We start from the raw sequence: 23636 nt of genomic DNA, 5'->3' as shown, positions 1-23636 counted from the left end.
CTGGCTTGGCACTACTCTAATACTGCAAGACTCACATTGAGAGAGGCTGATATTACCACTGAAACATTCTGCACAGATGACAAGTAATTAATTTACTAGAGGGTTTCTATAATTTTGCTATTGATTCAGATAATCAGAGGTTAAATCACCTGTTTGAAAGAAACACTGAGCCTATCTCTTCATGACAAAATAATTTATACCATGACATTATTAGTGAATCTTCTGTAATAGGTGTTTTTGAAACATAAACTTATAATTTGTACTACTCTGATATATTAATGTAAAGTAAAAATATTTTTCAACTCATGTTTAACATTAGTGGTGAACACGAATCAGCAACAGACACAAGGCACTGTATCTTAGTAATATATGGACACAAATAATAAATTATATATTCATTACATAAATTTAAATTTCATTATACTTCAGTGCTAATATTAAAAGACAAGAAACTTTTAATGAACATACTAATATTTTGGCAGTAGTTTATGTAACAAGACACACAGAATACTAAAAGTTTGACACTCAACTTGCTTTTAGTAAACCAGCTTCAATATGAAGGCATTAAAATTTCTTAAAGACCTTTTTACAAGCTAAATATTTTGGGAAATGTACAATTTAAAGCAATGAGATGAAATCAACACCCAAAGTTCAACATATGAAAACTTGAAGTTTCTATCTTAACCAAAATTTCCTTTTCAAAGTATTACCACTTGTCATAAAGAATGTCACTGGATAATTAAAGTGGCAGGATAAGGTGCACAAAAATCATAATGTTTATTAGTAAAAAAAAAAAAAACAAATTAAACCAGGGACAGTTTAAAATGATTCTCCTTCAAAAAACCAACAGTTAATTCAAATCATATAGTGTTTTAATGTTAAGTAGCATTTACTACTGGACAATGAATAGGGCTAAAGTGCAGGTAAATGTCCTGGCTTTGGGGGTTTTACGCTGTAAACTGCTTTCTTGTTCTTTTGATACAATACATAACAACATTCTACAATTTCAGTATGTAAAAAATAAATAGCTGCTGCACTGACAAAAACAAGATGTGTAAGGATTAAAGGCACACTATTCAGCTAACCAGAGTAGCAAACACTTCCCCTTCCCACTCCCTGACTTGCGCCCTTCCCCAATGTAAACCAAAATTTTAAAACAATGTAACATCAATAAAATACTATACAAAATTAATTTTTGATCAACAATGCTGTCTTATCTTCAAAATGTCAACTATAATTGTCAGCATGTTTCTGACTATAATTTAAAGATGTCTAAAAATTATATACATTTAACATTAGATATATTTTTGGTCAAAGTTATTCATTGTCTAAAACATTTTAATTGAACTCCAAACATTTTAACACTAGTATAACAACTGAGTTTCGGTTCCCAGAGGAGTAACTATTACCATAAAGACAGACAATAAACAAACAAAACCATATATATATGCAATATATGTATGTATATATATATATATACATACATATATACATACATATATTGCAGGCAACAAATACAGTCTTTTCTGGCACAGTGGCATTTTACTGGCAACTTAAAGTCCAGAATAATTCTATTAACACAGGGAATCTCATGCATTTTGGTAAATATCACCTTGCTTTTCACAGTTGAAGTGTCCTTTAGATTTTGCTTCATTTTAAATATGGAAAGCCTATTTGGTTTTTCTATTACATTGACTTGTGACTTGAACTAGATTTCTTCTTTTTCTTCTTACTGTGTTTCTTGTGATGTTTCTTCTTTTTTTTCTTTTTTACCTTTTCCATTTGTCTTTCTTGCTCATCATATTTTCTTTTCTTTTTTGCCTGCACCTCTTCTTCATAATCTGATTCAAATGAGGAATCTGAAGAGGATGGCTTTTCCTCAGGACAAGCCTTCTTTCTTTTCTTGCTGTAGCTTTTTGCATATTTTTCTTTTTCTGTTTCATCCTTTGCCTTTTTCTTCTTTGGGAGAAGCTCCTTGCTTAGCAATTCTGATTCACCGGTGGAGCTTTCTGATGACTTGTGGGAACGGTTCTTTTTTTTCTTTCTCCTTTTCCCTTGTTTCTTATGCTCATCTTCAGAATCTGAAGCACTGCTTGATGAATCAGAGCTTGATGATGATGAGGTGTACCGACAAGATTTCTTCTTTTTCTTTTTCTTTCTCTCTTTCCTTTTGGATGAACTGACATTTCCACCTAATATTTTCTCTCTGCTTTTCTCAAGCTCTTTCTTCCAATTTTGATTCATTTTTTCTTCAAATTCAGCCAATGCCTTAGATCCTTTCTTTTTATTCTCTAATTGTTTTTTTACTTCTTCCCAGGTGGGCCTTGGTCGATTAAGATAATCTTGTATAGTTGGGCCTGCAGATTGACTTGCACCCCTCCATCTGGCCATTGCTATAGGATTCATATATGCTACTCGGTTATCACGCTTCCCCATGGTGCCAGGTGGTTGTCAGAGAAGACTATCAGTTGTCAAGGTTACTTCTAGTTTACTATGTAGTCTTCATTCTGTGATAGAAGCAATCAGAGAATAATTGAACACCTTTAAGGCACAATAATATATATGTTTATCTGTGAATTTCATTAGTAATCATCATTGAAGAGGAGGGGAAAGGTTGTATACATGAAAATTAGATCAGAAACAGAGCAATTTAGTGTTTTCTGAACATGCTAAGACTATTGCAATCATGAAGTCATAGAGGCTGTGCTTTTCTGGACAAGATCAAGCAGTCACAATTCTTTCACAAAGATGAGAGGAACTCCAAGCTCTACCTCTAACAAAGGAACTGTTAACAACTGACAGATTCTAGGGAGAGACAGTTGGACTTTTAAAGGTATTGCTCCTGGTAGGATGACTGTTGTCTAGTGAATGACCCCATACCCATGAGTACATGAGCAGCACAAACAAAGATGAAGAGTATTATTTTTTTAAAAAAAAGAATACTCAAAATGGATGTAAGAGATGGAAGAATGGATCTGGAAAAAGTTAAGGAATAAGTTTTTTTTGGGTAGGGGTAAATATGATCAAATTACACTGTATGAAGTTCTCCAAGTACTAAAATATTATATTTAAAAAGAAAATTTCAAAACTGTTGCATTATAGGTAAAATCTACATATCAATTTATTTTTTCTTAGTACAGACAATATACTATGAATTAAAAAATTAAATGGATTTTATAGATCGCATGTAAGAGTCTGAAAGGTGCCAGAATTGTTTAATAACCATTTTATTGTACATAGAATCTAATATTCCATTTTATTCTTTCTTTCATTCCTGCCTTACATGGTAAAGACAGGAAATTTTACAGCTAAAATCTACTAGGCACATAGATACTCTTTAACGTAGGTAGCTACATAAAAATCTACTTCCATTTCTTTTGACAGAAACCCAGGGGTAATATCTGGAAAATCCCTTCTCGTCTCTCATATGGAAGGCATTACCAGATTGGGCTGTTAAAACCTTTATGATACTTACCATTCTAATCATTTTACCCCAAATGCATTGTTTTTAGCTTTTTCTATGCTACTATTACTTCCCAATTGATCTCAATATTTAGCATTTACTAAATATGTATAACCAAGGAATTGTTAATCACTACAATGGATTATCTCATTCAATTCTGAGCCTAAGTCTATGAAATTGACCCTATCATTTAACCCATTTCACAGAAAATCTAAGGCTTAGATATTTTGACTAATACTTGCATGAAGTAACAGAGACAAAATTAAGATATAAAGAGAACTTAAATCAAAGCTGCTTTATTTTCAAACCCTATGCATATAACACATTATATTTATCCTTCATGACTAATTTTAAATTATTTCCATACTTCTACTTCCTGTCTTCTATTACAGGTCCACAGTAATTGGAGAAATTGTGAAAATATCTAAAAGCTTAACATTTTATCAAAATTCAATAAAAATGTTATACATGTATTATTAATTATTATAAATACCTTAATTTTCACTCTTACTTTAATCTAGTCACTAACTCTTGTTTACATTTTTCTTGGATCATGAAATATAACAATTTCTAAACTTGAGCATTTATAGTTACAATCCTTCAGGTTTAAGTTTAAATATCAATTCCTCAGGAAAAAATATATATAGAATGAATTATATAACGCCCCTGATATGTTAAGGCACAATGTTTTAACACCAACAATTTTATATAACTCAACCTTATAATGAAATAATTTGCCCCTGTCTACCTCTCATCCTTTTTTTCAAAATGTTAGAACTTATTCTTTAATTTATGGGGCATAGTAAACTGATAGTCCTTTTGCTTGTGCGTATGTGTGGAATTCTAAAAATAAGGCCAAGAGGGATAAAGGCCATGTTTGACTTTTCCTATTTCACGTGGTTTTCCTAGTATATTACATAATCTGGCCCATACTAAATATTCAAAACATTTGCTCATTTATAAACACAATAATTGATACATGGATTGGCTATGTGAAAGGAACACTCAGGAGATTCCCAAAGGTAGTCTTATTCATTTATGTATTTTAGACAGTATTTCATTATGTTGTCCTTGGTGACCTAGAAATCTTTATGTCACAGCTTGCCTGAATCTCATAGAAATCTGCCTGCCACTACCTGTGAAGAGCTGGAGTCAAAGGTTTGTGCTATCATGTGCAGTCTGAGCTAATAATTTCTATATAGAAATCTCTATAATAAACAAATCCACCTTGCAATTTAGTAATGCAGGACATGTCAAAAAGGGTAAACAGTGGATGTTACCGAGCAGAGAGAGTGAGGAGGCTGCATCTGGCTCCCACTCTCACAGCCATTGAAGTACATTGAGCTCTATAGAGAAAGCGCCGGGGCAAGTGCGAGCCGGACGGGCACTGGGCGACTCTGTGCCTCGCGGAAGAAAATCAACTGAACATGGGCAAAGGAGATCCTAAAAAGCCGAGAGGCAAAATGTTCTCATATGCATTCTTTGTGCAAACTTGCCGGAAGGAACACAAGAAGAAGCATCCGGATGCTTCTGTCAACTTCTCAGAGTTCTCCAAGAAATGCTCAGAAAGGTGGAAGACCATGTCTGCTAAAGTAAAGGGGGAATTTGAAGACATGGCAAAGGCGGACAAGGCTTCTTATGAAAGAGAAATGAAAACCTACACCCCCCCCCAAAGGGGAGACAAAAAAAATGTTCAAGGACCCCAATGCACCCAAGAGGCCTCATTCGGCCTTCTTCTTGCTCTGTTTTGAGTATTGCCCAAAAATCAAAGGAGAACACCCAGGCTTGTCCATTGGTGATGTTGCAAAGAAACTGGGAGAGATGTGGAACAACACTGCTGCAGATGACAAGCAGCCCTATGAAAAGAAGGCTGCCAAGCTGAAAGAGAAGTATGGAAAGGATATTGCTGATTACAGAACTAAAGGGAAACCCAATGCAGTGAAAAAGGGGGTGGTCAAGGCAGAACAGAGCAAGAAAAAGAAGGAAGAGGAAGATGATGAGGAGGATGAAGAGGATGAGGAAGACGAAAATGTAGAAGATGATGATGAATAAGTTGGTTCTAGGGCAGTTTTTTTTTTGTCTATAAAGCATTTAACCCCCCTGTACACAAATCACTCCTTTTAAAGAAAAAAATTGAAATGTAAGGCTCTGTAAGATTTGTTTTTAAACTGTACAGTGTCTTTTTTTTGTATAGTTAACACACTACCGAATGTGTCTTTAAGTAGCCCTGGTATTTTCAATAGCCACTAACCTTGCCTGGTACAGTCTGGGGGTTGTAAATTGGCATGGGAATTTAAAGCAGGAGCTTGATGCACAGCACAAATTAGTTATATATGGGGACGGTAGTTTTTGTTTTGGTTTTCTTTTTTTGTTTTGGGTTTTTTTTTTCAATCTTCAGTTGTCTCTGATACAGCTTATACAAAGATAATTTTTCTGTTAACTGAATACCACTCTGTAATTGCAAAATAATTGCAGCTGTTTTGTTGATATTCTGAATGCTTCTAAGTAAATACATTTTTTTTATTAGTATTGTTGTCCTTTTCATAGGTCTCAAATTTTTCTTCTGAAGGGGAAGCTAGTGTTTTCTTTTGCCTATTTTGGGTCACATGAATTATTTCAGTGCTTTTCAATATAGTTAGCTGGGGGGAGGGGGTTACACACCCTGTGTATTGTGATGGGTAACATTTTCATCCATAATTGAAATTGCAAAAACTGTGATCAGTTGAATAAGAGATAGTACATAACCCATGTGCAAAGTGGAGAGTGAACAATTCTATCACACCATGGAATTACTAGAATTGAACAATCTGAAAATCTGTCCTTGAAGGACTACTAGAAAATTGTGTTCTAATCCTTATGTGAGGACTCATTTCTTAACGTCCATTACTGTGTAATGGCAGTTACATTCTGCAGTTCCCTATTAAAGACTTGAGAATATATCCCCAAAAGCATGAGCTTAAAATACAAGGCTTCCATATTAAACTTTGCTGACATTGGTCCTAGTGGAAGCTATGATGAGAACACTGGCTATAATGCCTTTGACCATCTATCTAAATACAGGATTGCTCAGGAAACTTGACTTTAAAAAAGTATTTTTAATTAGTTGAGCCAACTTTTCTTAAAATTATGCCACATTTAAAATTAAAGTAAGGGTATATTTTCCTATATTGTGACTTATCCCTTTATAAATCAGATACAAGGAAAGATGATAAAGTTTTTCATATTAGTACCAGTTGTCTGATCCATTTAGTTTTTCTTTATAAAATCCAAACTCATTCATTAGTCATGTTTAATCTGCTTAGCAGTTTAGGGAACAATTTGGCAATTCTGTGGTTTTTTGAGATTACCATTCTCTTAAAGTGCCAGTGTTTTAAAAATAGTGTTCTTGTAATTTTACATGCTTTTGTGTGATAGAGTGCTGTTTGTTATATAATTTTGACTTGGGTTCTTTATGTTTGCATTTGTTTATGTAATTTGAGGAGGAATACTGAACATGAGTCCTGGATGATACTGATAAACTAATAATTGCAGAGGTTTAAAAAGAAAGGGTAAACAATAAGTCGGGCTATGGTGAAACGCACCTTTAATCTCAGCACTTGGAAAGCTGACACAGGTGGATCTCTGTGAGTTCAAGACCAGCCTGGCCTAGAGAGAGAGAGTGCCAGGAGAGGCTCCTAAGCTACACAGAGAAACACTGTCTCTAACCCCCCCCAAACAAACAAACAAAAAAGAACAGTATGTGATAAAACACTGGAATTACAAAGCATACCATGCAGTTACTGAGGGTATAGTCTAAAGAGAAGTTAGTATAGGTGGGAAGTATAGCTTCATAGGTAGGTAGAAGCTTGGGGGGCCCTTCTGAGTGTTAAAAACATTTGTCTTATACTTGATAAGAAATCAGTGCAACATTTAAGCAGAAGATAAAAATGATAGTTTTTTTTTTTCTGTTAGTCACTATCTTCAATTCTAACCTGTCAATTCAACTTATAATAGCTACCCATCACAATATGAACTATACACACATATCAGTGACAAACTTGTACTCTCCTGTGTCTAATTTACAGTGTTCTTGATTTTGTTTTATCTCATGTTATATCCAGCTTCTATTATGTTTTCTGTTATCTTCATTCTTACTTCTCCACCAAAGACCTGTCTAACATCATTGTTTTTCTGACCATAACACCAGAAGCCAATGAGAACTTTTGTTAAGCTTGGATTTGGTGGTTCCTTTTGTTATTCTAGGCATGCAATAACAAGATGTATTCTAATTTTTATTCCTTGAGCTTTAGTTCTGACATCAGTTAGAAAATCATGAAATGTCAATTCAAACCAGGTGTGGATCTATGTTAAGCAGTTAAGTTTGTTGAGGGATACTTACAGGGTACTTAATAGCTAGATGCTATTTTAAGCAAAAATATGACAAGCTCATATATTTAAGAGCATTTAAGAGACCACTATTTAAAGAATGAAAGATGGGTTGAAATCAGGTAATATTGAAGTCAATGAAAATATTTATATATCCAGGTAGTTGAGAATTAAATATTTTAAATAAAAATAGTGATGGTATAAATTGTTGAACTAGCAAAATATGTGTAACATAGTTAATATGCTTATGGGTTTACATTTCTGTAGGACTAGTGGATTTTGAAGGGAACATATTTTCTTGATCTTGAATTTTGGTTAAGTGATCTGGGATGGAAACTATTTTTGTTGGATTTGTGTCTGATATGATTCTAGTCTACCTCTATGAATTGGAAGTTCAGTTCTGTTTTTGCTGTTTGTCAATCTTGGCTAATTTTATACATGATCCAAAGTCCGTTGAATATTTCATGTTACTTTTTGTTTGGAATAATGGCTAACCAAGGAAACATGTGAGTATAACTTTGGACTAGGTCTGTCTGGGTTGACTCACATGGGCATATTTATAGGATGTTTACAATACAGATTCCTTTTTTTGATAATTTTTTAATTTAAATTTGAAGCAAGCTTGTTTTACATGTCAATCCCAGTTCCCGCACCCTCCCCTCCTTCCCTGTTCCCCCCACCAACCACCATTGCATCCCCTTTCTGCTCCCCAGGGAGGGTGAGGCCTTCCACAGGGGATGTGTCATATCATTTGGAGCAGGACCAAGGCCCTCCCCCATGTGTCTAGGCTAAGAGAGTATCCCTCTATGTGGAAAGAGTTCCCATAGTCCATTTGTATACTAGGGATAAATACTGATCCACTACCAGAACACCCCTAGACGTCCCAGTCCCCCCAACTAACACCACATTCAGGGAAATTGGGTCAGTCCTATGTTGGTTTCCCAGCTATCAGACTGGGGTCCATGAGCTCCCACTTGTTCAGGTAAGCTGTTTCTGTGAGTTTCTCTAGCCAGGTCTTAACCCTTTTTCTCACCACTCCTTCCTCTCTACAACTGGATTCCAGGAATTCAGCTCAGTGTTTAGCTGTGGGTGTCTGCTTCTGCTTCCATCAGCTACTAGATGAAGGCTATAGGATGTTATAAAAGGTAGTCTTCAACCTCATTATCGGGAAAGGGTATTGAAAGAAGCCTCTCCCCTATTGCTTAGATTGTTAGATGGGTTCATCCTTGTAGATCTCTGGACATTTACCTAGTGCCATATTTCACTTAAAACCTATAATGCCTCACTCTATTATGGTTTCACTTTTCTTGTTCTCCTCTATTCTTTCCCTGACTCAATCTTCCTGTTCCCTCATGCCCATCTCTCCCCTCTTCTTTCTTCTAACTTGCTCTCCCATACCCTCATTCTACAAATTTGCTTGGGATATATTGTCCCTTTGCCCTTTTCAGAAACATGTGTCTCTCTTTTAGGGTCCTCCTTGTTTCCTAGATTTTCTGACAGTGTGGATTGTAGGCTGGTAATCCTTTGCTCTATATCTAAATTCCAAATATGAGTGAGTACACACCATGTTTTCTTTTTGTGACTGAGTTACCTCACTCAGGATGGTTTCTTCAAGTTCCATTGTTGTCCCCCCCAGGTAAGTAGTACACCATTGTGTAAATGTACAATATTTTCTTTATCCATTCTTCAGTTGAGTGGCATCTAGGTTGCTTCAAGGTACTGGGTATTACAAGTAATGCTGCTATGAACATAGTTGAACAGATGTCATTGCTTTATGAATATGCATCTTTTGGGTATATGCCTAAGAGTGGAATTACTGGATCTTGAGGTAGACTGTTTCCCATTTTCATGAGGAACAGCTATACCAATTTCCAAACTGGCTGTACAAGTATGCACTCCCACAAACATTGGAGTATACCCCTTTCTCCACATTCTCTCAAATATAAACTCTTTATAGTGTTTTTGATTTTAGCCATAGAATACAAATTATTGATAGAGTAGCACTAAATGAATGTTGGATCACAAACATCTGAAAACAGTAAAACATTTCTGAACATACAGCAAAAATATTTAATTTGAAATCAAATATAATGTATCTGTGATGTTTCTAGATATACTTGTCTGTATCATATTTTGTGATTTTACTGAAATCATGTTATGTAACATACAGTATGCCCACTTAGTGTTATACCTATCAGCATGCCATGTAATGCCAACAAATGATGCCTAGATAACCACAGATCAGAATCTATTGTTTACACTGTGTTTAGTGGTTACTACTATACAGTCAAAATTGGCCCAGATTATAGAAACATAATGACTTAATTATCTTAATCAAAGACTTCTAATAATTTCATACTGTGATTTCTCAACATATATCCAGTCACCACTCCAACCTTATAGTTTTAGACTGATTAATTTGCAGAGGGGATGAAACAGGGTTTCTCTGTGTGTAGCCATGGCTGTCCAGGAATTTACTCTGTAGACCAGGCTGGCTTGAACTCACAGAGGTCTGCCTGCCTCTGCCTCCCAAGTGCTGAGATTAAAAACCTGTGCTACCAACACCAGGCTTGAATGATTAGTTTTAAAATTTGCTGCTTGAGTTGCTGACTTGTGTTTCACAAAATAATTATACAGTAAATTTATATCTTTGGACTAAGGTAAAATTTCCATTTTTAAAAAAATTGACTCAAAATATTTTTCTACTATGAAATTCCATTCTCTGCATTGATAAATATAATATCAAAATAAATATCAATCAACTTTAAAAAATGTCAATGACTCTGTAATGTCCTAATATCAAATAGTCAGACATTCAGTTAAAATTCTGTTTTTCCTAGAAAAGTAAAAAAGCACACATATCTCATTAATAGATTTCCTTTCATTTTAATAAATGGTAAAATTATAGGTATATCAAAAGTATGAAAATTTCATTATAAGTCATGGTCAGCAAATGTTTCATTTATGTTTCTATTTTATATTGCTGTCTCAGGTCATGTAAAAAATAGGATTGCAAGTACCTTTTATTAGTGAACTGTATTTTGCCACTTTCCATTTGTGGATAGCAGAGGAAATCAAAGATACAACCTAATTTACAAGTTAAATAAGAAATAATGAAGATTTATGTTCAAATTTAATAATACTTTGAAATTCTTGGGAATCCTTAACTCTAGTATATATGTACATGTAATAGAATATATTTCTATGGAATAAAACTCTAGCATAAACACATGCTGTTTGATTATGTCTGTGACTGTTCTGACGGAGGAATTGCTGCTTTTGACTCAGGTGATACATTGTTTAGGTGGTATATTGTTTATGATTTAATAAAGCTTGCCTGGAGATCAGAATGGAAAGCTAGCCACACTAGTTCACCATAAATGTCAGGCAGTGGTGGTATATGCCCTTAATTCTAGCACTCAGGAGACAGAAGCAGATACATTTCTGTGACTCCAAGGCGACTCTTGGCTACACAAGAGTGATTCTGTTTAAAAGAGTAAAAGAGCTCATGCCTTTCTGATCTTCTGCTTGAACCCCAATATCTGTTTCTGGGTTTTTATTATTTATACTACAAGGATACTAGAAAACCACCATGTTAAAATGATTTTTTTCTCCAGTGTATTCTCTGTAGCATAACTCTGGCACTGAATATTTATTAGTCAGGAAAACAGTATAGAAATTGACAAATGCTACTTCTAATTTCTTAACTCCTCCATAATTGTCAGATGCCAAGGGATCAATTTCTACAGTCCTAAAGGTGATACTAGAAACATTATAGTACCAATGAAAGCTTGCAGATGAAAAAGATAAAATATAAAATAATGGCTGGAAAATGAGTCCAGGTATACATTTGGATAGTTATTCATAATATATAAATGAGTAAAACAGTCTCTGAATTTTATGAACAAAGTAGTACATTATAAATTTAATAATTGAAAGATAAGCCACTGTATAGTATTTAATTGTTTCAATTTTATACTAATGAAGCAATGCCATTTCAAATAGTTTATAAGGAATTGGGAAATCATAGCTGCTCATAATTATAGGGCACAAAGTCATGTTATGACTTATGAGCCTATTGAAGAATAATTATATCAATCTAATTAACTTGTTCATCATCTCACACATAAAACCAACACTTTAAGATAGTTTTAAATTCCTGGAAAATTTAAAGAATAGTACAAGATACTTTGGTAGTCCCTATACCTAGTTTCCCTTATATGATTAATTATATTATGATGTCATGGAACATCTACTAATGAGTATTCATCATTTAAAGTGCCTTAGTTGTAAGTTAATATCAGTTTAACCCCCAGAAATCGATAACCCTTTCAATTTAGTTATGTCACTCAGGATACTCTAGTTAGAGAGTTTAATGCCACACATTTGTAAGAGTTATGAACAGATATTTATTTGGTAGAATTTTATTTCAATTTAGAATTTTATTATTTTTTGATCACAGGCTTCAGTTATATGTTATTACAAAGAAGAACACACAAATTACTATTGTTATCATATCATATTCATGGTATATATTTCTCATAGGGTTTATCACTGATGTTATTGTTTTTGATCATCTGATAGGCAGTATGCCAGTTTTATCTAATGTATGATTATACTTCCTCCTTTTCATACTGGAGTATTTTCCTTAGAGAACTCACTATATTCAATCCATACTGAAAGACTGGGATGATATATTTCATTTTGTAAATGAAGAAGTAACTTTAGAAATTATATGTGCCTATGAAACACCTCTTTTCATCACCATTTATTTATTGACTAAATTGATCATATAAATCCACACACCTATGAACACATGATTTTTGACAAAGAAGTTAAAAATACAAAATGGAAAAAGGAAAGAATCTTCAACAAATAGTGCTGGCACAACTGGATGCTGACATGAAGAACACAGACCCATGTCTATTTCCATGCACAAAACATAAGCCCAAATGGATAAAAAGAACTCAACATAAATGCAGCCACACAGAACCTCTTTGAAGGCAAAGTGGGAGGTACCAACCTCTTTAAAGACAAAGTGGGAGGTACCATTGAACAAATTGTTACAGCAGACCGCTTCCTGAACATAACACCAGTAGCACAGACACTGAGATTGACAATTAATAAATGGGACCCCCTGAAACTGAGAAGCTTTTGTAAGACAAAGGACACAGTCAACAAGTTAAAAATGACAACCTACAGAATGGGAAAATGTCTTCACCAACCCCCACATCTAACAAAGGGCTGATCTTCAAAATATACAAAGAACTCAATAAAGTAGACTTCAAAATACCAAATAATTCAATGAAAAAATTGGGCACAGATATGGAGAATTTGCAACAGAGGAGTCTCAAAGGGCCAGAAGGCACTTAGGGAATTGCTGAAAATCCTTAGACATCAGATACATGTAAATCAAAAAAACTCTGAGATACTATCTTAAACCTGTCAGAATTGCTACGATCAAAAACACTGATGAAAGTTTATGCTGGAGAGGATGTGGATAAGGAGATCACTCCTTCAGTGCTGGTGGGAGTACAAAATTGTACAGTCAGTTTGGAAGTCAGTATTGCAGTTTCTCAGGAAATTGGGAATCAATCTACCTCAAGATCCAACAATACAACTCTTGGGCATATACCCTAAGTATGAAACTTCATATATTTTTTTCAGCGATGTTCATAGCAGCATTGTAATCACAGAACCTAGAAACACGTAGATGTCCCAGTACAAAAGAATGGATAAAGGAAATGTAGTACATACACCCAATGGAGAACTATTAAGGGGTTAAAAAAATCAATGGCATCTTGAAATTGGTGCAACTAGAAGAAACCATCTTGAGTAAGGTAACCCAGACACAGAAAGACAAACATGGTATGTACTCATTCATAAATGGATATTAGTCATAGAGCAAAGGATAACCAGTTTATAATCTATGACTCCAGAGAAGCTAGGTGTTCAAGTTTTTCTTGTCCCAGTAGGTCCTGTTGCCCCTTTTCAACACCAAATAAACACCTGGATGTTATATTAATTATTAAACTGTTGGTTGGTTCTTAGAGCTTCTTATTGGCTAGCTCTGTCTTAATTATTTGCCCATTTATACTAATCTAAGTATCTCCATGTGGTCTTATCTTGCCTGAGAAGGGTCCAGACCTGTTACCCCTTCCTCCACTACATGGTGTCCCTTTGTCTCTCTCTGCCTATCTTTCCCAGAATTCTCTTTGTCTCTTAATCCTGACTAACTCCCTGCCTCTATAGGCCAAACAGTGTTTGATTCATCAACCAATAAGAGGAACATATATACAGAAGGACATTCTCCCATCAGGAGGATGCTAAGAGAGATGCACATGGATGCCCTGAGAAGGGGAAAGAGACAAGATCTCCTGAGTAAGTTGGGGAGTGTGTGGGGGGTTGTAGGATAGTAGTGAGGGGAAATGGGGAGGAGGGAGGAGAATAGGAGGGATCAGGAAGGAGGAAGGAGAGAAGGAGAGCAAGGGAAGATATACCTTCATAGAGGGAGCTGGTATGATGTCAACGAGAAACTTGGCACTAGGGAAAATTCACAGGATAACCCCATTGAAGTATCTAAGCAATGTTGGAGAGCCTACCTGAACTGCTCTTCTGCTATAATCAGGTTGATAATACCTTAATTGCCATCATACAGCCTTCATCCAGTAACTAGGGAAGCAAATGCAGAAACCCACAGCTAAACATTGGGCCATATTCCTAGAGACTAGATATGGAGAGGGCAGAGTGACACTATGAGAAAAGGGGTCAACAACATGTTGTAGACCACACAAATAGCTGACCAGAGCAAATGGGACCTCACTGACAGCTGTGAACCCTGCATAAGACTTAACTAGGCCCGCTGAATATAGCTGACAGTTAAGGGGCTTAGGCAGTTTATGAGGCCACAGGCAGTGGAAGTAGTAATTATCCCTAGAGCATTAATTGACATTTTGGAGCCCATTTCCTGTGGAGGGATTCCTTGCTCAGCCTAGATATATGGGGGAGAGCCTTGGATCTGCAACGAATAATGTGACAGACTTTGATGATTTCCCCATGGGAGGCCTCACATTAGCTGAGGGATCAGTGGAGTGGGTCAAAGGTGTGGGGACTGGCAGGATGGAAGGAAGAGAGAAATGGGATTCTTATGAAAAATAAGATTTTTTAAATGTTATTTAATTTCCCTGCATTTAATTTTATGAACAGGTATTAAATTATTTTTGCTTAAATAATTTAGCATTAGCCATTGTAAATATGTATATATTCACAATACCAACAACAACAACAAATCTAAAACAAACAAGCATTAATAATCAATGGTATTTACTTTCCTACAATATTAATGGTTTTAACTCACCTATAATAGACACGGGCTTACAGAATGGATAAAAAGACAGAATGCATCCTTCTACTGCATACAAGAAACACACATAAAATTCAAAGGCAGATATTACCTCAGGGTAAAGGTTTGGGAGAAGATCTTCCAATCAAATGGACCCAAGAAGCAAGCAGGTGTGGCTATCCTAATATCTAACAAGTTAGACTTAAAACCAAAATCAATAAAAAGAGATGAAGACATTCATTTCTTATTCATCAGAGGAGAAATCCATCAGTACAAAGTCTCAATTCTGAACATCTATGCCCCAAATACAAAGGCACCCACATTTGCAAAAAAATGCTACTAAATCTCAATGCTCACATAAAACCTCACACACTTATAGTGGGAGACTTCAACATCCCACAGTCAGCACTAGATAGGACCACCAGTCAGAAACTTAACAAAGAAATAAAAGAACAAACAGAATATATATCTCAATTGGGTTTCACAAACATTTATAGAACATTCCATCCAAACACAAAAGAATTTAAATTCTTCTCTGTTCCACATGGAGCTTTATTTAAAATCAACCATATACTAGGTGACATAAAAACCTAAACACATACAAAAAATTGGAAGAGTCCCCTGAAACTTATCAGACCACCTTGCTTTAAAGTTGGAATGCAACAGTAACACAAATCGCAGAAACCTTACAAACTAATGGGAACTGAACAATGCACAATTGCACCAAGCATGGTCCAAAGAAGAAATAAAAAAAGAAATTAAGGACTTCTTAAAATTCATTGAGAATGAGAACACAATATATCCAAACTAATGGGACACCTTGAAAGCACTGCTATGAAGAAGTTCATTGCACTAAGTGTCCATATGAAGAAAGCAGAGGATAGTCAAATTAGAGAATTAACAGCACAACTGTAAGCCTTAAAATGAAAAGTTGTAAACTCAGCTCGAAGGAGCAGATACCAGGAAATAATCAATTGTAGGGCTGAAATCAATAAAGAAGAAAACGGGAAAACAATACAAAAAAATCAATGCAACAAATAGTTGTTTATTGGACAAAATCAACCTTTATCCAAACTAACAAAAAAAGCAAAGAGAGAACATGAAAATTACAAAATCGGAGGCAAAAATGAGGACATAACAACGGACACTGAGGAAATCCAGACAATTTTCAGGTCATACTTTGAAAACTTGTACTCCACAAAATTTGAACATTCAAAGGAAATGGACAAATTTCTAGATAACTATCACTTACCAAAATAAAATCAAGAACAGATAAACAGCTTAAATAGACCTCTAACACCTAATGAAATAGATGCAGTCATCAAAACACTCCAAGCAAAAAAAAAGTCCAGGGCCAAATGTCTTCAGGGCAGAATTCTACCAGAAATTCAAGGAAGAGCTAGTACCAATACTCCTCAAATTGTTCAACACTATAGAAACAGAAGGTTTATTACCAATCACTTTTTACAAGGGCACAATCCCCTTGGTACACAAGACACAAAAAGACAAAACTAAAAAAAGAAAAGTATAGGCCAACATCCCTCACAAACATTGATACAAAATACTCAATAACATACTGGCAAACTGAATCCAAGAATACATCAGAGGAAGCATCCACCATGACCAAATAGGCTTCTTCCCTGGGCTTCGGGAATGGCTCAACGTGATCCACCATATAAACAAACTGAAAAAGAAAAACCACATGATCATCTCCCTAGATGCTGAAAAAGCCATTGACAAAATTCAACTCCCTTTAATGATAAAGGTCTTGGATAGATCATGGATAACAGGAGCATACCTCAACATATTAAAGCAATCAATATACAGTAAACCAACAGCCAACAGCAAAGTGAATGGATAGAAGCTTAAAGAATTCCTCTAAAATCAGGAAAAAGACAAGGCTGCCCTCTCTCTGAATATCCCTTCAATATTGTACTTGAAGTTCTACCTAAAGCAATAAGACAACAAATGAACATCAAGGGGATACAAATTGGAAAGGAAGAAGTCAAAGTATCAGTATTCGAAGATGATATCATTGTTTACATATGCGATCGCAAAAACGCTACCAGGGAACACGTACACCTGATAGCTTCAACAAACTAGCAGGATACAAGATAAACCCCGAAAAATCAGTAGTCCTATTTTATTCAGATGACAAAGGGGCTGAGAAAGAAATAAGAGAAACATCACCCTTTTCAATAGCCACAAACAACATAAAGTATCTTGGGGTAATGATTACCAAACAAGTACAAGACCTATATCAGAAGAACTTTGTGTCTTTAAAGAAAGAAATTAAAGAAGATACCAGATTATGGAAAGATCTCCTATGCTCTTGGATAGGAAGGATAAACATAGTAAAAAAAAAAAAAAATCTTGCAAAAAGCAACCTACATATTTAATGCAATCCCCATCAAATTCCCAGCACAATTCTTCAATGAACTTGAAAGGAAAATAATCAACTCTATATGGAAAAACAAAAGACCCAGGATAGCCAAAAGAACCCTACACAATAAAGGAACTTCAGGTGGCATCATCATCCTCAACTTTAAGCTCTAATACAGAGCTATAGCCCTGAAAATAGCCTGGTATTGGCACAAAAATAGACAAGTAGAAAAATGGAAATGAGTCGAAAATCATAATATGAACCCACACACCTATGAACACCTGAATTTTGACAAAACAGCTGAAAGTGTACAATGGGAAGAGGAAAGCATCTTCAACAAATGGTGCTGGCACATCTATATGATTGTGTGTAGAATACTGCAGATAGACCCATGTCTATCACCATGCACAAAACTCAGGTCCACATGAATCAAAGACCTCAAAATAAATCCAGCTATACTGAACCTCTTAGAAGAGAAAGTGGGAGGTACCATTGAACAATTTGGAGACTGCTTCCTGAACATAACTCCAGTAGCATAGACACTGAGATCAACAATTAATAAACGGGACCTCCTCAAACAGAGAAGCTTCAGTAAGGCAAAGGACACAGTTGACAATACTGAACTGCAGCCCACACAGTGGGGAAAAGATCTTAACCAATCCTATATTTTACAAAGGGCTGATCTCTCAAATATACAAAGAACTCAAGAAACTTGTCAACAAGACACCAAATAACCCTATTAAAAATGGGGTGCAGAACTGAAGAAAGAATTCTCAATAGAAGAAATCAAAAATGCTGAAAGACACTTAAGAAAGTTCTCAACATCTTGAGCTATCAGGGAAATGCAAATCAAAACAACTTTGCGATATCATCTTTCTCTTGCTAGAATGGAGAATATTAGAAACACCAATGACAACTGATGATGGAGAGGAGGTGGAGAAAGGGGAACACTCCTCCACTGCTGGTGGGAGTGCAAACATGTACAGCCATTTTGGAGATCAGTATGGCAGTTCCTCAGGAAAATGGGAATCATTCTATCACTGGACCTGGCAATCCCACTCTTAGGCATATACCCAAATGATCCACATCCATGCAACAAAGACATGTGTTCAACTATGTTCATAGCAGCATTATTTTTAATAGCATGAACCTGGAAGCAACCTAGATGCCCCTAAACTGAAGAATGGATAAAGAAGATGTGGCACATTCACACAATGTAATACTACTCTGCGGGGGAAAAAATTAAAAAAATAAAGCAATGAAATGTTGAAATTCTCAGGGAAAGTGGATGTTTACCAAATGAGATAAACAAATTACAAAAAGAGGGACATGGTATGTACTCTCTCATGTTTGGATTTTAGACAAAGAGCAATGATCACCAGCCTATAATTTATACCACCAGAGAAATTAGGCTAGAAGGAGGATCCTAACAGATTCATATAAGGTCCCTCACATTAGGGGAAAGGAACAAGATCTCCGGAACATATGGGTTGTGGGGTGGGCAGTGAGTGGAGAGGGAACTAGGAGAAAGAGAAGAAAAAGAGAGGAAAGCATATGGAAGTAGGAAGATCGAGTCAGGGAAGAAATAGATGAGAGAAAAGAGAGATGGATAAGGGAGGGAGAGAGAGAGAGAGAGAGAGAGAGAGAGAGAGAGAGAGAGAGAGCATAAAATAGGTAGCCGTTATGTGTCATAAGACAAAACTGACTCTAGAGAAATGTATAGAAACCTACAAGATTGAATGAAAACTTACTCTAGAGAAATGTACCCCAACTAACAATTTGAGAAACAATGGAAAGGAGATTAACGGCTAACCTATCTCCTTGACAAGGAGATTAATGGCTAACCTATCCACCATCATGGAGCCCTCAATAGCTGAAGGAAACAGAAGGAAACACCAACAACTAAACGCTCTGCTGAACTGGAATCCAGATGCAGAGAGGTCTGACTAGACAAGGCTGCAGAAATACATAGCAACAGCTGACCTGAACAAGGAAGGGCTAATGGGCTCTCAGACTGAGAGCTGGGAAACCAGCATGGGATTGATTCAGACTCCCTGAACATGGGTCTCAGCTAGAAGGACTGAGCAGTCTAATGGACCTTAGACAGTGGAACCAGATATTCATAGCAAAAAAAAAAAAAAAAAAAAAAATCTCAGTGGTATAGAAGGACAGAGATGATTCTTATGGCTGTATCAGTCAATGAATTGTTCTGCATTGTCATGTGGCTACTTACAAACTTACTTTTACGACACTATGGGTATTTTGGGGTGGGAAACCAATAGATAAAATATCATTTATTACTTTTAAAATCTTTCCTTCCTTATACAACTTGAAAATAAGTACTGTTAAACTATACTGGCTCAAGTTTGCACTTATTTTTATACCCATGAGAAAATCTATGGGTAGGTAATAGTGTTAGTTTAATCAACAAAAGGAAAATTATTACTATCTAATTCTGTCTTAATAATCTATAGACTCTACCACATATTTTTTAATTTTATATTCTGGATTACTATGCATTCAGCAAAGTAGTACTTTTCTTCCATTCTTCCTGTAGATTATTATTTGAATATTTTTGTAGATTAACTGTCCCTAAGTATCTAAAAACATAAGCCACTACATTGTCACAAATATACATAGTAAAGTTCCAAAGTGAGATGACATCTGCTTTACATATCCTTTGTAATTATTTTTCTTCATTTGACTAAAATTGAACTAACCTGCCTGTATAGTTGACAGAATAATATATACGAAGTACTCAGTGATCTCATGTTTACCATAATCCCAGTAACTTCTCTTCCTTTAGGTAATAATTTAAGAATTGAAGTTCTTTTTCTGGGAATTTCCTTAGTGCCAGATTTCTCATTAATCCCATCATGGCTCCCTTTATCAAGATATCTCTTACCTTGCCCTCCCTCTCGACCTTCCTGATCCCTCATGTTCTCCCTCTCTCCTACTCTTTACCCATACCCACTCTCATACTACCCTGCACATCTCCCACACTTCCATTTTATTCAGGAGGTCTTGTCCATTTATCCTTTGTGGGTAGTAGGCCATATATGTCCCTCTTAGGGTCTCCCTTGTTTCATGGCTTCTGTGGAGTGTAGGCTGGTTATCTTTTGCTTTAGGTATAATATTCATTTATGAGTGATTACATACCTTCTTTGTTTTCCTGTGTCTGTGTTACCTCACTCAGGATATCTTCTAGTTCCACACAATTAAAGGTATCATTATTTTTTCTTCCCTGAGTAGTACTCTATTGGGTATGTGTACAACATTTTTGAATACATTATTTGGTTGGGCTCATCTAGATGCTTATAGGTTCTGGCTATTACAAATAACACTGCTATGAAAAAAAACAGTTGGAGAAATGTTCTTGTTGTATGAGTGTTTATCTTTTGTGTATATGACTAAGAGTGGAATTGCTGGTTCTTGAGGTAGATTGAGTCTCATTTTTCTGAGAAACCACTATAATTCCCAGTAATACACAAGCATGACCCCAATGAAGAATCTAAGCAATAGTAGAGAATATACCTTAACTACCCTTCCCCTATAATCTGATTGATGAATTTCCTAATTGCCATCATAGAGCCTTTATCCAGTAACTGATAGAAGCAGATACAGAGACCCATAGTTAAGCAAAGGGCCAAAATCCTTGAGTCAGTTTGGAGAGAGGGAGGAGTGATAACATGATCCAAGGGTTGAAGACCATGATGGGGAAACCCACATAAAAAGCTGACCCAAGCAAGTTGGACTTCACTGATTCTAGATAGACAGCTGGGGAACCTATGTAAGACTGAACTAGGCTCCTTGAATGTGGTCCACAGGTGGCAGGCTTGGGAATTTTATGGGGCTACTTGCAGTGGAAACTAATTATCCCTAGTACATGAACTGGTTTTTGGAGCCCATACCCTACAGAGGGATACTCTCTCAGCCTAGATACAGTGGGGAGGGTCATGGTCCTACACAAAATTTTGTGTCAGACTTTTATTATTCCCCATGGGAGTCCTCACCCTCTCTGTGGAGTAGATCAAGGGTAGGATAGGGAGATGGTGGTGGTGGGGGGGTATGAGGATGGGAGAGATCTGGTGCTGGGATTTGGTATGTAAAATAAGATACTTTTTAAAATAAAAAAAAATAACTTGATTTCTTTCATGGAATAAATTTTAAATTCTGCAACAGTAATAAATGTGAGCACATAGATAAGTTATTTACTACCATAAGCATTATAATAAGCACCTCTATAAAACTCTTATACTTTTATTTGCTAGATGACGTCCAAAAAGAATCAATACAAGATTCCTCCTCATCAGAAGTATTCAATAATTAAACAAAATAGACAAACATATAGCAAAGTGTGGCAACACAAACTTATAATTCTAGCATGCAGGAGTGAAAGCTTATAAATTCAAGGAAGTTTCATCTCTATAAGGAGATCCAGCTTAGTCTGCGCTATATGGCAACCGATTTTCTCAAAAGCCAAAGGTGAAAAATAGGAAACCACTTTAAAGTTTTATAGACAGCTAACATGGAAGGCAACTTGCTTTTCATCAGTTTGAATTACTACTTTAAAGTGAATAATGATTATATGACTTAAATACAACCATAATCATTTTAAAATGAAAAAATATGTTGTCTCAAAGTTTATTCTGTATTTAAAAGCAGGCAATCATAACTTGGGGGCTTAACTTTTAAAGAAAGGAACAAAAATTAGAAAAACTGAGTGTTACTTAAAATATGTCAAAAAAGAATGAAACCTGTGCTTTGTCAGAAAATAATCAGAATGTATCATGGATAGTAGAAAGAGGAACAACTTAAATGATGTAGTGAGGAAATATGACAAATACAGAATGTAGGAATATTCTGTGAAACAAATAATTACAAAGAAAAAGATGGCTGTTTCATAAAGGAAATATTTAAATTGGTATAATTAAGTTCCATGGAGTGTTTTTTATTTGGTGTGATAAAAGCACATATGAGTAAAAATATTAAAACTTTAGGATTTTAGATGGTACTTGTATAACTGTAATAGCATTTAAAATATAAGCTGTGGGAGATATTATATATTAAGGGAGGAAAAAGACATTGAAGACTAGAAGATGCTTACTGATAGCCATAGTAATCTGTTTTTTTTTTTTAAAATCATGTCTACAAATCTGTTTACTGTGTGATTTGAGTACTTAAAAATTCTCTCAGTATTTTGCTAATACTGAAAAATTAGTTTATCACAAAATAATTTATTATGAAATTACAAATCTTCTTGGTAAGAAATGCGTGGCTACAGCATCAAAAATAATGGCCACGCATTTCACCTTTCAATATTTCTTTCTAACTGTCCTACTTTTTACTTTTCAGACTTAGTTTACTTTTCCTGAGCTCAACAAATACAAATAAACACCTTCAAAGGCTTTAGCAAACAATCCAAAATCCTTAACTGACTCTATAATCTCTAGTCTGAAGAACACTTCATTGTGTATCTTTTCCACATTCCCTTTTAACACACTCCTTTTTCTCTATATTTTCATATCAATTACCTTCTACCAATATTTCAGATATACCATATTCTTTTTATCCTTGGCTTTGGCACATAGTGTTTCCTTTTGTAAGCACAACTTAATTGTGCTTATTTAGAGCAGTCTTTCCATAATCTTTAAAAAAGTCAGTGCTAATGAACATATTTAGATAAGATTTTAGGTATTTTTTTTAATACATATCACATGTAAAAATTAACTATTTGTGTAAAAATCAGTATTTTCTTCAACCAAATTATGTCTTGTTGTTGTATTCATTCATTCAATCACTTTTACATCCTGACTGAAATTTCCCCTCTGTCTTCTCCTCCCACTCTCACCCCAATCCCTTTGTGTTCCCACACCCTAATCCAATCCTCCCTTTTGCTGTTTAGGAAAGGACAAGTCTCCCATGAGTATCAACAAAACATGGTATATCAAGTTGTAGTAAGACTAACCACTCTCCTAATAGTAAGTCTGGACAAGCAAATCAGCATGAGGAGCAACTTCAGTTGTCTTTCTTAGCAATGACTTGATCAGCATTATTCTTCTCCTTAGCTTCATTATCAGCAC

The 23636-nt window shown here is 35.4% G+C and overlaps 1 protein-coding gene and 1 pseudogene across 6 annotated transcripts in view; one reads left to right on the top strand and one right to left on the bottom strand.

Annotated features, from left to right (window-relative positions):
- Positions 1-1643: 1643 nt before the first annotated feature.
- The window catches only part of Fam133a (family with sequence similarity 133 member A), a 42594-nt gene continuing 20601 nt past the window's right edge, over positions 1644-23636 (bottom strand). For all 6 annotated transcript variants that reach the window (XM_051179583.1, XM_051179584.1, XM_051179580.1 and 3 more), the window contains one exon: positions 1644-2507. In XM_051179583.1, the coding sequence (XP_051035540.1) occupies positions 1687-2436 (750 nt within the window). In that variant the 5' untranslated portion in view covers positions 2437-2507 and the 3' untranslated portion in view covers positions 1644-1686. The remainder of the gene's footprint in view (positions 2508-23636) is intronic.
- On the top strand, positions 4850-5515 carry LOC127218566 (high mobility group protein B1-like; annotated as a pseudogene).

This window comes from Phodopus roborovskii, unplaced genomic scaffold (assembly GCF_943737965.1).
Source record: "Phodopus roborovskii unplaced genomic scaffold, PHOROB, whole genome shotgun sequence".
Classification (NCBI taxonomy): Eukaryota; Metazoa; Chordata; class Mammalia; order Rodentia; family Cricetidae; genus Phodopus; species Phodopus roborovskii.
The sequence above is the reverse complement of the archived record's forward strand: the minus strand, read 5'-3'. Positions and strand labels throughout refer to the sequence as shown.